The sequence below is a fragment of the Coregonus lavaretus genome (assembly GCF_964263955.1).
Source record: "Coregonus lavaretus genome assembly, chromosome: 16".
Lineage (NCBI taxonomy): Eukaryota > Metazoa > Chordata > Actinopteri > Salmoniformes > Salmonidae > Coregonus > Coregonus lavaretus.
The window spans coordinates 41,548,308-41,558,307 of record NC_140003.1 but is presented as its reverse complement, the minus strand read 5'-3'; the positions used below and the strand labels follow the sequence as shown (position 1 = coordinate 41,558,307).

General features: G+C 47.1%; 1 protein-coding gene across 1 annotated transcript in view; it reads right to left on the bottom strand.

The window, feature by feature from the left end:
• The window catches only part of LOC311143849 (lysine-specific demethylase 6A-like), a gene marked incomplete at its 3' end in the record, with an annotated part of 104,418 nt that overhangs the window by 9,777 nt on the left and 84,641 nt on the right, over positions 1–10,000 (bottom strand). The window contains exons 14-19 of the mRNA XM_084179726.1: positions 9,433–9,600; positions 8,312–8,434; positions 7,959–8,036; positions 5,945–6,052; positions 5,193–5,738; positions 4,073–4,998 (exon numbers count right to left, since the gene is read on the bottom strand). Of these exons, the coding sequence (XP_084035852.1) occupies positions 4,073–4,998; positions 5,193–5,738; positions 5,945–6,052; positions 7,959–8,036; positions 8,312–8,434; positions 9,433–9,600 (1,949 nt within the window). The remainder of the gene's footprint in view (positions 1–4,072; positions 4,999–5,192; positions 5,739–5,944; positions 6,053–7,958; positions 8,037–8,311; positions 8,435–9,432; positions 9,601–10,000) is intronic.

The following is a 10,000-nucleotide window of genomic DNA, read 5'->3' as shown; positions in this document are numbered from 1 at the left end:
CAGGTCGCAGTTGTAAACGAGAACTTGTTCTCAACTGGTTTACCTGGTTAAATAAATCATGTTTATGATTAGCCTCAGCCCAAACTTTGTTTGCCATTACCAGCTGTTGTCTTAGCTCTCTCGAATAACACCTGTGATTGCTTTATGCCTCTCTCCCATGTCAATATGCCTTGGTTATTGCTGTTTCAGTTATTTCTTATTGTACTATTTAACTGTAGAGCCCCCAGCCCAGCTCAACCTGCCTTAGACAGCTTCTTTGTCCCACCCCCCATACACGCGGAGACCGACTCAATCGGTGCCTCCAGTGATGCTATCTCTTTCATAGTTACCCAACGCTTAGGTTTACCTCCACTGTACTCATATCCTTCAATTTACTTGTCTGTACATAATGCCCTGAATCTATTCTACAACACCCAGAAATCTGCCCCCTTTTTTCTCTGTACCCAACGCACTAGAAGACCAGTTCTTAAAGCCTTTAGCCGTATCCTTATTCTACTCCTCCTCTGTTCCTCTGGTGATGTAGAGGTTAACCCAGGCCCTGCAGCCCCCAGTATCACTCCTACTCCCCAGGCGTTATCATTTGTTGACTTCTGTAACCGTAAAAGCCTTGGTTTCTTGCACGTTAATATCCGAAGCCTCCTCCCTAAGTTTGAGTTATTCACTGCATTAGCACACTCCGCCAACCCTGATGTTCTAGCAGTGTCTAAATCCTGGCTTGGGAAGGCCACCAAAAATTCAGAAATGTCCATCCCCAACTACACATTTTCAGTCTCGATAGAACTGCCAAAGGGGGTGGGGTTGCAATCTACTGTAGAGATAGCCTGCAGAGCTCTAACATACTATCCAGGTCTGTGCCCAAACAGTTTGAGCTTCTACTTCTAAAAATCCACCTTTCCAGAAATAAGTCTCTCACTGTTGCCGCTTGCTACAGACCCCCCTCAGCCCTGAGCTGTGCCCTGGACACCATATGTGAACTGATTGCCCCCCATCTATCCTCAGAGTTAGTACTTCTGGGATATGCTTAACACCCCAGCCAACCTACAATCTAAACTAGATGCCCTCAATCTCACACAAATTATCAACAAATCTACCAGGTACAACCCAAAATCTGTAAACATGGGCACCCTCATAGATATCATCCTGACAAATGTACCCTCTAAATACACCTCCGCTGTTTCAACCAGGATCTCAGCGATCACTGCCTTATTGCCTGCGTCCGTAATGGGTCCGCTGTCAAACGACCACCCCTCATCACTGTCAAAAGCTCCCTAAAACACTTTAGCAAGCAGGCCTTTCTAATTGACCTGGCCCGGGTATCCTGGATGGATATTGACCTCATTCCGTCAGTAGAGGATGCCTGGTTGTTCTTTAAAAGTGCTTTCCTCTCAATCTTAAATAAGCATGCCCCATTCAAGAAATACTGAACGAAGAACAGACATAGCCCCTGGTTCTCCTCAGACTTGACCAGCACAAAAACATCCTGTGGCGTACTGCATTAGCATCGAAGAGCCCCCGCGATATGCAACTTTTCAGGGAAGTCAGGAACCAATATACACAATCAGTTAGGAAAGCAAAGGCTAGCTTTTTCAAACAGAAATTTGCATCCTGTAGCACTAACTCCAAAAAGTTTTGGGACACTGTAAAGTCCATGGAGAATAAGAGCACCTCCTCCCAACTGCCCACTGCATTGAGGCTAGGAAACACTGTCACCACCGATAAATCTACAATAATCGAGAATTTCAACAAGCATTTTGCTACGGCTGGCCATGCTTTCCACCTGGCTACCCCTACCCCGGCCACCAGCTCTGCACCCTCCGCTGCAACTTGCCCATGCCCCTCCCTCTTCTCCTTCACACAAATTCAGACAGCTGATGTTCTGAAAGAGCTGAAAAATCTGGACCCCTACAAATCAGCTGGGCTAGACAATCTGGACCCTTTCTTCCTAAAATTACCTGCCGGAATTGTCGCAACCCCTATTACTAGCCTGTTCAACCTCTCTTTCGTAACGTCTGAGATCCCCAGAGATTGGAAAGCTGCCGCGGTCATCCCCCTCTTCAAAGGGGGTGACACTCTAGATCCAAACTGTTACAGACCTATATCCATCCTGCCCTGCCTTTCGAAAGTTTTTGAAAGCCAAGTTAACAAACAGATCACCGACCATTTCGAATCACACCGTACCTTCTCCGCTATGCAATCCGGTTTCCGAGCTGGTCATGGGTGCACCTCAGCCACGCTCAAGGTCCTAAACGATATTATAACCGCGATCGATTAAAGACAGTACTGCGCAGCAGTCTTCATCGACCTGGCCAAGGCTTTCGACTCTGTCAACCACCGCATTCTTATTGGCAGACTAAATAGCCTTGGTTTCTCAAATGACTGCCTCGCCTGGTTCACCAACTACTTCTCAGATAGAGTTCAATGTGTCAAATCGGAGGGCCTGTTGTCTGGACCTCTGGCAGTCTCTCTATGGGGGTGCCACAGGGTTCAATTCTTAGGCCGACTCTATTCTCTGTGTATATCAATGATGTTGCTCATACATACATCACTTTTCTGATAATAGCAGCAGCACAAGCCAACACAATGAGTCTGGAGTCTAGACACGCATTGTGGAGCGGAGAACACTTCACAGATCGCTGTTAAAACAGATCACCATTCAAACAGATTAACTGGTGCATGTACTATTGCTGCGTTTACACAGGCAGTCCAATTCTGATACATTTCTTTCCACTTTTGACAAATCAGATCAGCTTTGAAAAAATTCTGATGTGAAAAATGTGATTGGTCAAAAGACCAATTAGTGGAAGAAAGATCCTAATTGGGCTGCCTGTGTAAACGCAGCCTATGAAGTGGCTCAGTAAAGAGAGAGAAGAAGAAGAGAAGCCTAGAGTAGCGGTTCACCAAAGCTCCAGTCATATTACAGAGCTGTGGATGTTCAGTAGAAAAACAGCTATGGCTCAGGTTGTGTGTACACAGGGCTTACTCAGTTACAGGCCCTGTAGACACACCAAACAACAGAATGGGGACTCCAGATGTGGTGAAACAAATAATGAATAACCCATCCATCCAGAAACAACCCCTTGGACACAGCCTAGTCACTGTTGTACATCTGTGAGGACAGCAAAAATCCCCCTAGCCTATCAGAGGGGAAAGCTGGTGGAGGTCCTGCCATGTTCCTCATGCACAATTCCTCCAGATCTACACTAACGCCAAGTGGTGTTTTCTGGACAGCCCCTTGGTTCTCAACCTCAAGGGTTGTAACACTACATTTACATTACATTTACGTCATTTAGCAGACGCTCTTATCCAGAGCGACTTACAGCTAGTGAGTGCATACATCATTTTTTTTTTATACTGGCCCCCCGTGGGAATCGAACCCACAACCCTGGCGTTGCAAACACCATGCTCTACCAACTGAGCTACATCCCTACAAACTATGCCTGTAGCCCGGGGCGACTGGCGAAGTGAAAATGAACACGCTTCAGCAGGCTGCAGCATAACGTGCACACACACACGCACCATATAATACCCTGGAAACATTAGCCAGCTAGTCATCAGCACAACAACACCTCTCCAACCCACTGACACCCTGACCTATAAATCAGAGCACACTCCCAACAGTCAATAGGTCCCTAAGGAGCACAACACTGACATAACTATTTGGCAACCCAGAGCGGAACAGAAACAGGTAAGGCTAACTAAGGGTTAACTAAAAGGCAAACTAAAAGGCTAACTAAAAGGCTAACTAAAAGGCTAACTAAAAGGCTAACTAAAAGGCTAACTAAGGGTTAACTAAGTGTTTACTAAAAGGCAAACTAAAAGGCTAACTAAAAGGCTAACTAAAAGGCTAACTAAAAGGCTAACTAAGGGTTAACTAAGTGTTTACTAAAAGGCAAACTAAAAGGCTAACTAAAAGGCTAACTAAAAGGCTAACTAAGGGTTAACTAAGTGTTTACTAAAAGGCAAACTAAAAGGCTAACTAAAAGGCTAACTAAAAGGCTAACTAAAAGGCTAACTAAAAGGCTAACTAAAATGTGAAATGTGACTGATGTGACAGAAGGATATGATGTCCTACCTGCATGCTTTGAGCACCTGGTTGGAGCTGGGGTAGATGGAGACTGAGGACCATGAGGCCAGGGCTGGCCTTCTGTGAGCCAGCCCAGTGGGATCCACCTTCACTGGGCTCCGAGAGTCCTCTAGCCCCTTACCGTTGACCTGTGGGGTAGTGGTGGTGGTACCGGTGGTCCCGCTGTTGGATGGACTGCTGTTAAGGCTGGCGAGGTTGTTGGCTGTGGTGGGGTGTGGGTCAGTGGAGCGAGGGGGGGAGGCAGACATGGCTGAGAGGCGCGAGGGGGCCACAGAGTGTTCCGACAGGGGTTTGGGACCTCCGTGGTGGACACCCGGGTGGATGTTGTTGACCTTGATGTTATTGTCTGTGGTGGCTCGTTGATTAACACCACGACGATGATTATTATTATTATTATTATCGTGGTTAACATCATCCTTATTATTGTCCATTCCTGTGAGCAAGGGTGAGAGCTGAGGATTGTCTGTACTGAGCGCGCCCGGAGGAGGAGAGCCGGGCTGGGATTGGATCCCCGAACTGTACGTGGTGGTCACCGCCCCCTTCTGGATGCGATTAGCCAATCCCTGCGTAGGGGCGGAGGCACTGGGACTGAGCAGCGTCCCTGCAGTGGTAGCCAATCCGCTGCTGCTTCCTAAAGGCGTGGTCTCTTTGGTTTGTGCCCCTGAGGTAGTGGTGGCGGAGGGGAGGGGAGAGGAGGGGAGATGGTTGGGGGCACCGCCCCTCTGTGGCGAAGAGGATAAGGAGGAGAGGGAGGAAGAGGAGGAGGAAGAGGAGGCAGGGCAGGGCCCGGTGGAATGTCCGACCTGATTTAGACTTTGAGCACCGGGGCCAGCGGCCTGGGTGGAATGGGAGAGGGAGGAAGGGTGTTCTGCATTGGGACCTGCCGAATGTGAACCTGGACCTTTGTGAAGCTCCTGATGGAGAGAGAAAACACTAATGAACATTAGAGGGTGACAAGACAGCAAATGAGACAAAACAAGAAAGAGTGAGTGTGAGACCAAGTCAGAACGAAATACAGAGCGAACGAGAGTAAAAGAGAGCTAGACCGAAGGAGATAAACAGACAATTAAGAGCAGCTCAACAGAGACAGAGAGCCATCAACATGTACCTGAGGGGAGTTGGTGCGTTGCTGGCTCTTCCAGGCCTCCTCTGCATTACTGGTACTGTTACTGCTGTGAATGGTGTTGTTGCTGGTAGGGGTACTGGTACTACTAGTGTTGTTGCTGGTAGGGGTACTGGTACTACTAGTGTTGTTGCTGGTAGGGGTACTGGTACTACTAGTGTTGTTGCTGGTAGGGGTACTGGTACTACTAGCGACTGTGCAGTTGTGAGGTAGACAGTTCTGCTGCAGGTAAGGCACGTTTCTGTTACTCCTGCCACCTCCTGTTAGAACCCCCGGTAACGTCTCTGCACCTGGTAGACCGGGAGTGTGATTATTGCCCATGGTCCCCGCCTCCTGATTACCCAGCTGCCCCAGGGGACTTAAAGATAAAGGTCCATTGGCCATTGGCTCAGCAGTGCAGGGAGGGCGGGCTGTGGTGTGACTGACATGTGAAGTCCGGGAGAGGGGGTGAGGGGAGGGGAGGGAGTTTGGGGACAGCGAGGGGCCGTTGGGTAGGGTGGGCCGCAACTGGCCTGCCGCCTGCTGTCTCACCTAGCCAATTAAAGGGGAGAGATGGGAGAGAGACAGAAAAGCATCGTTATTGGAACAGTTTAAAAAATACTGTTTATACTAAGACATGTATTTTTCTTATATATAGCACTCCAAATGTCTTTACATACTGGAGGGAAATGGTGGCTGAAGTTATTCATACATAAAGCCACAGGTGTAGCCACAGGTTTGTTTGTTTGAGTGTGTACCTGCTGTTGATGCTGCTGCATGAGGGAGAACTGGTTTTCCAGCTGATCCAGCATCTGTACCTGTGGTGGTTTCAGACTGGCCCGGTTGGTCCGGAGCTGATCCAGGAGCTAGTGGGGGACGGATACGTCAAGGCATTTAGAATCATCCTTAACTATTTACATTCTGAATTAATTTTGCTTATAGCTTTTATGCTTACTATTCAGTCCTCAATTTGTTTTATACTGCAAGATGCTTAGGAGAAAGGATGTAGTCTGTAAAATGACTCGCATTATCCCCCTAAGGCTGATTGACGCTCCACAGCGTCAAACACTGACGTCATTTTGAATCTATCCCTGTGTGTCACCTGCGGGATCATCTGAGACCAGCCACCCGGACTGGGTGCAACTGTGGTTTTGCACAACCAAAGAATTTCTGCACAAACTGACAGAAACCGTCTCAGGGAAGCTCATCTGCGTGCTCGTCGTCCTCACCAGGGTCTTGACCTGACTGCAGTTCGGCGTCGTTACCGACTGCAGTGGGCAAATACTCACCTTCGATAGCCACTGGCATGCTGGAGAAGTGTGCTCTTTACGGATGAATCCCGGTTTCAACCGTACCGGGCAGATTTATGGCGTCGTGTGGGCGAGTGGTTTGCTGATGTCAACAATGTGAAGATAGTGCCCCATGGTGGCGGTGGGGTTATGGTATGGGCAGGCATAAGCTACGGACAACTAACACAACTTAATTTTATCACTGGCACTTTGAATGCACTGAGACACCATGACGAGATCCTGAGGCCCATTGTCGTGCCATTCATCCGCCGCCATCACCTCATGTTTCGGCATAATAATGCACAGCCCGATGTTGCAAGGATCTGTACACAATTCCTAGAAGCTGATCATTTCTCAGTTCTTCCATGGCCTACATACTCAGACATGTCACCCATTGAGCATGTTTGGGATGCTCTGGATCGACATTTGCGACGTGTTCCAGTTCCTGCCAATATCCAGCAACTTCGCACAGCCATTGAAGAGGAGTGGGACAACATTCCACAGGGAACAAACAGCCTGATCAACTTTATGCGAAGGAGATGTGTCGCCCTGCATGAGGCAAATGGTGGTCACACCAGATACTGACTGGTTTACTGTCACCAACAGTAAAGGTATCTGTGACCAACAGATGCATATCTGTATTCCCAGTCGTGAAATCCATAGATTAGGGCCTAATGAATTTATTTCAATGGACTGATTTCCTTATATGAACTGTAACTCAGTAAAATCTTTGAAATTGTTGCATGTTGCGTTTATATTTTTGTTCAGTGTACTATGTCACCATTATCGAAAGGGGAGACTCTCACAAACACGACAGCGTCGGTTGTTTGGCTCTACGACATCCACACATTTTACAGCAATCGTCTGAACTCTCTGTCGTGGACATCCTGACTTTGAAGAGGTCTTGTCACAAAAGCGACTGTCCAGACGGAACCATTGGAGCTACAAACAAATGTCACCAATAGCGAAAGGGAGACTCTCTCAAACAGGAAGGTGTCGTTTGATCTGCTCTACGGAACACAAGCTTCAGGGGGGAGTCGTCTGAAGGTAACCCAGGACCGGGCTGTACATATTGCAGGAAGTGAATAGGGGGTAAAATGAGCCAAAAATAACATGACAAAACATGGGTCTAAAAAATATAAATAAAAATCCTGAGTTTTCTTATATCGCTCAGATATAGGACAAACACTTCAAAACCTTGTTCCTAATGATAGATTTTTGTCTGTTTTGCCATTTATGAATGTGTTATTCACTGCGTTTCTATGGGCTATAGCAGTAAAGGTCAAATTCATGAATAAATAAAAAATTAATTATACCTACAGGGGTCCTAAAATTCAAAATTATACATTTTATTACCATCTTAAAACAATTCCATATGTTAACTGAGTAGATATTGCGATTTAAGGGCTTAGACCTACAGGGGTTAACAAATACTGTTCAGGTCTGACTCAGACACTGGTGTGGTGTGAAGAGAAGAACCCACCTGTAGTCTCTGTGGCGTTAGGTACCAGCTGGGGATCTGCTGTTGTACCGGGTTGTTTGTCCACAAGTCCACACCACTCTGTGCTCAGAGACAGGAGAGAGATGCTCATCAATATACCTTGTAAACGTTTCAGTGTCATTCCTTTTTGCGTTTACCAGTTGTGTGATGGAGCGGACAGTACCCAGGCTTTAGTACCCGAGCTGGATTGTAGTCTTTAGGCACCAAATGGATGAAAACTTACTGAAAAGGGGAGGGACTACCTAGTTTTCCATTGCAACACATTTGAATTAATGCCTTAATGAATATGACCCTGGTTTAGGGTCAGTTGGGCTGGGTAAAAGACTGAACCCTACCTTAGCTGGGCTGGTGGTGCGTTTCCTCTTGGCAGGGCTGGCCTGACTGTCAGTGTGGCTGGGATGGGGAGAGACCTGTGTCTGTACCTGGCCTCCCTCACCTCCCTGGTGGGGCTTACATGCCTGGAGGAGGGGGCAGGAGAGGAGGGGAGAAGGGTTATAAGTGGGAGGCAGGAGAGGAGGGTTATTGGGGGGAGGCAGGAGAGGAGGGTTATAGGGGGGAGGCAGGAGAGGAGGGTTATAGGGGGAGGCAGGAGGGGAGGTAGGCGAGGAGGGTTATAGGGGGAGGCAAGCGAGGAGGGCGTCAGAGCAGATGTCACAACCCTGACAACAACCTAAGTGATACTACTAATCAGGAATCTCAGAGCCAACAAAGTGTGTGAAAATATGTTTTCTTGGCAAGAGGAATGAGATGAATTTTGATGTGAAATATCTGGGTTAACAACGTTTGCCATCAAACCTTTGGTGCCAAGGCAGTTTTAATGTAAAACGGTCATCCAAGAAAAAAAGACAAGACAGGCAAGTTGACACTTAATTAAATATAATTCATGGAGTCACTAACAGAAATCAACAACATATCAGTAGTTTACATTCATTCTGTGCATGTCATGTCAAACAGCTAGTCAGGTTGAGCATTCATTCCGTGCATGTCATATCAAACAGCTAGTCAGGTTGAGCATTCATTCTGTGCATGTCATATCAAACAGCTAGTCAGGTTGAGGAGATGGGTGAGTGAGAGTAGCGTTGACTTATGACTTGTACTGCTGTATTAGGAACCACACAGAATTACACCTACTAAATCTACTGTATGTGAGCTTAGTGTTAAGTGAGAGGGATTCTCTCGTCTCAACTTCTTTGGTTTGTCTGCACTGATGCAAAAAGTTTCTAGACCGGTCAGGTGAATGCAAATTGCAAATATTGCTAGTGGGCATCCACTGTTTCACCTATCCTGAGTTATCCGATCAGCCAATGAGAGGAGAGAAGACGAGGAAAGGTGAAGGCTATTAAGATGCACCAGGACAGGACAGGACAGGACAGGACAGGTAGTAGTAGTAGCAGGGGTTTGTTAGCTGGGTGTTACATTATCTGTCTGGGCTGGAGGGGGTCTCTAGTGGTCTCACCTGCTGCTGTGCCTGTGACCCTGGGCTGCAAGCTGCAGTGTTCAGGCCCCCCTGTCTGGAGGTGAGCTCAGCGGGGATGGGTAGGCTCCACGCCTCCTCAATACTAGGAAGCATTTTACCACCTTTCCCCCCCGCAACACTACCTGTCTGAGGGTTACACAACCGAGCCTATAGGAGGAGGAGGAGGGGGGTGGAGGTGGTGTAAAGACATTTCAGTACTGGTCTACGTTATGGTAGGACAATCCACTGACACTGCTGACGGAGTACCTTGTTACACTATAGGTCATTTTACATGAAATACAGCCTCTCCAGAGATGAGATAAAGTCAAATGAAAAGAATCACTCAAAGAATGGTCAATGCCATGCGATTATGTTTTACGATTACTGGTGAGAATGTGTGGTATTACATCAATATGAATCAGTGTTCATATCTCAATGATTCAAATAAAAAACACAATAATCACAGCCTGAACAATAAACAAGGATACACACATGTATAAAATACAACTCTTTCATAGAGTGAATAATGTCATTGGCTTTAAAACACTTACATACACCGCAAAACAAC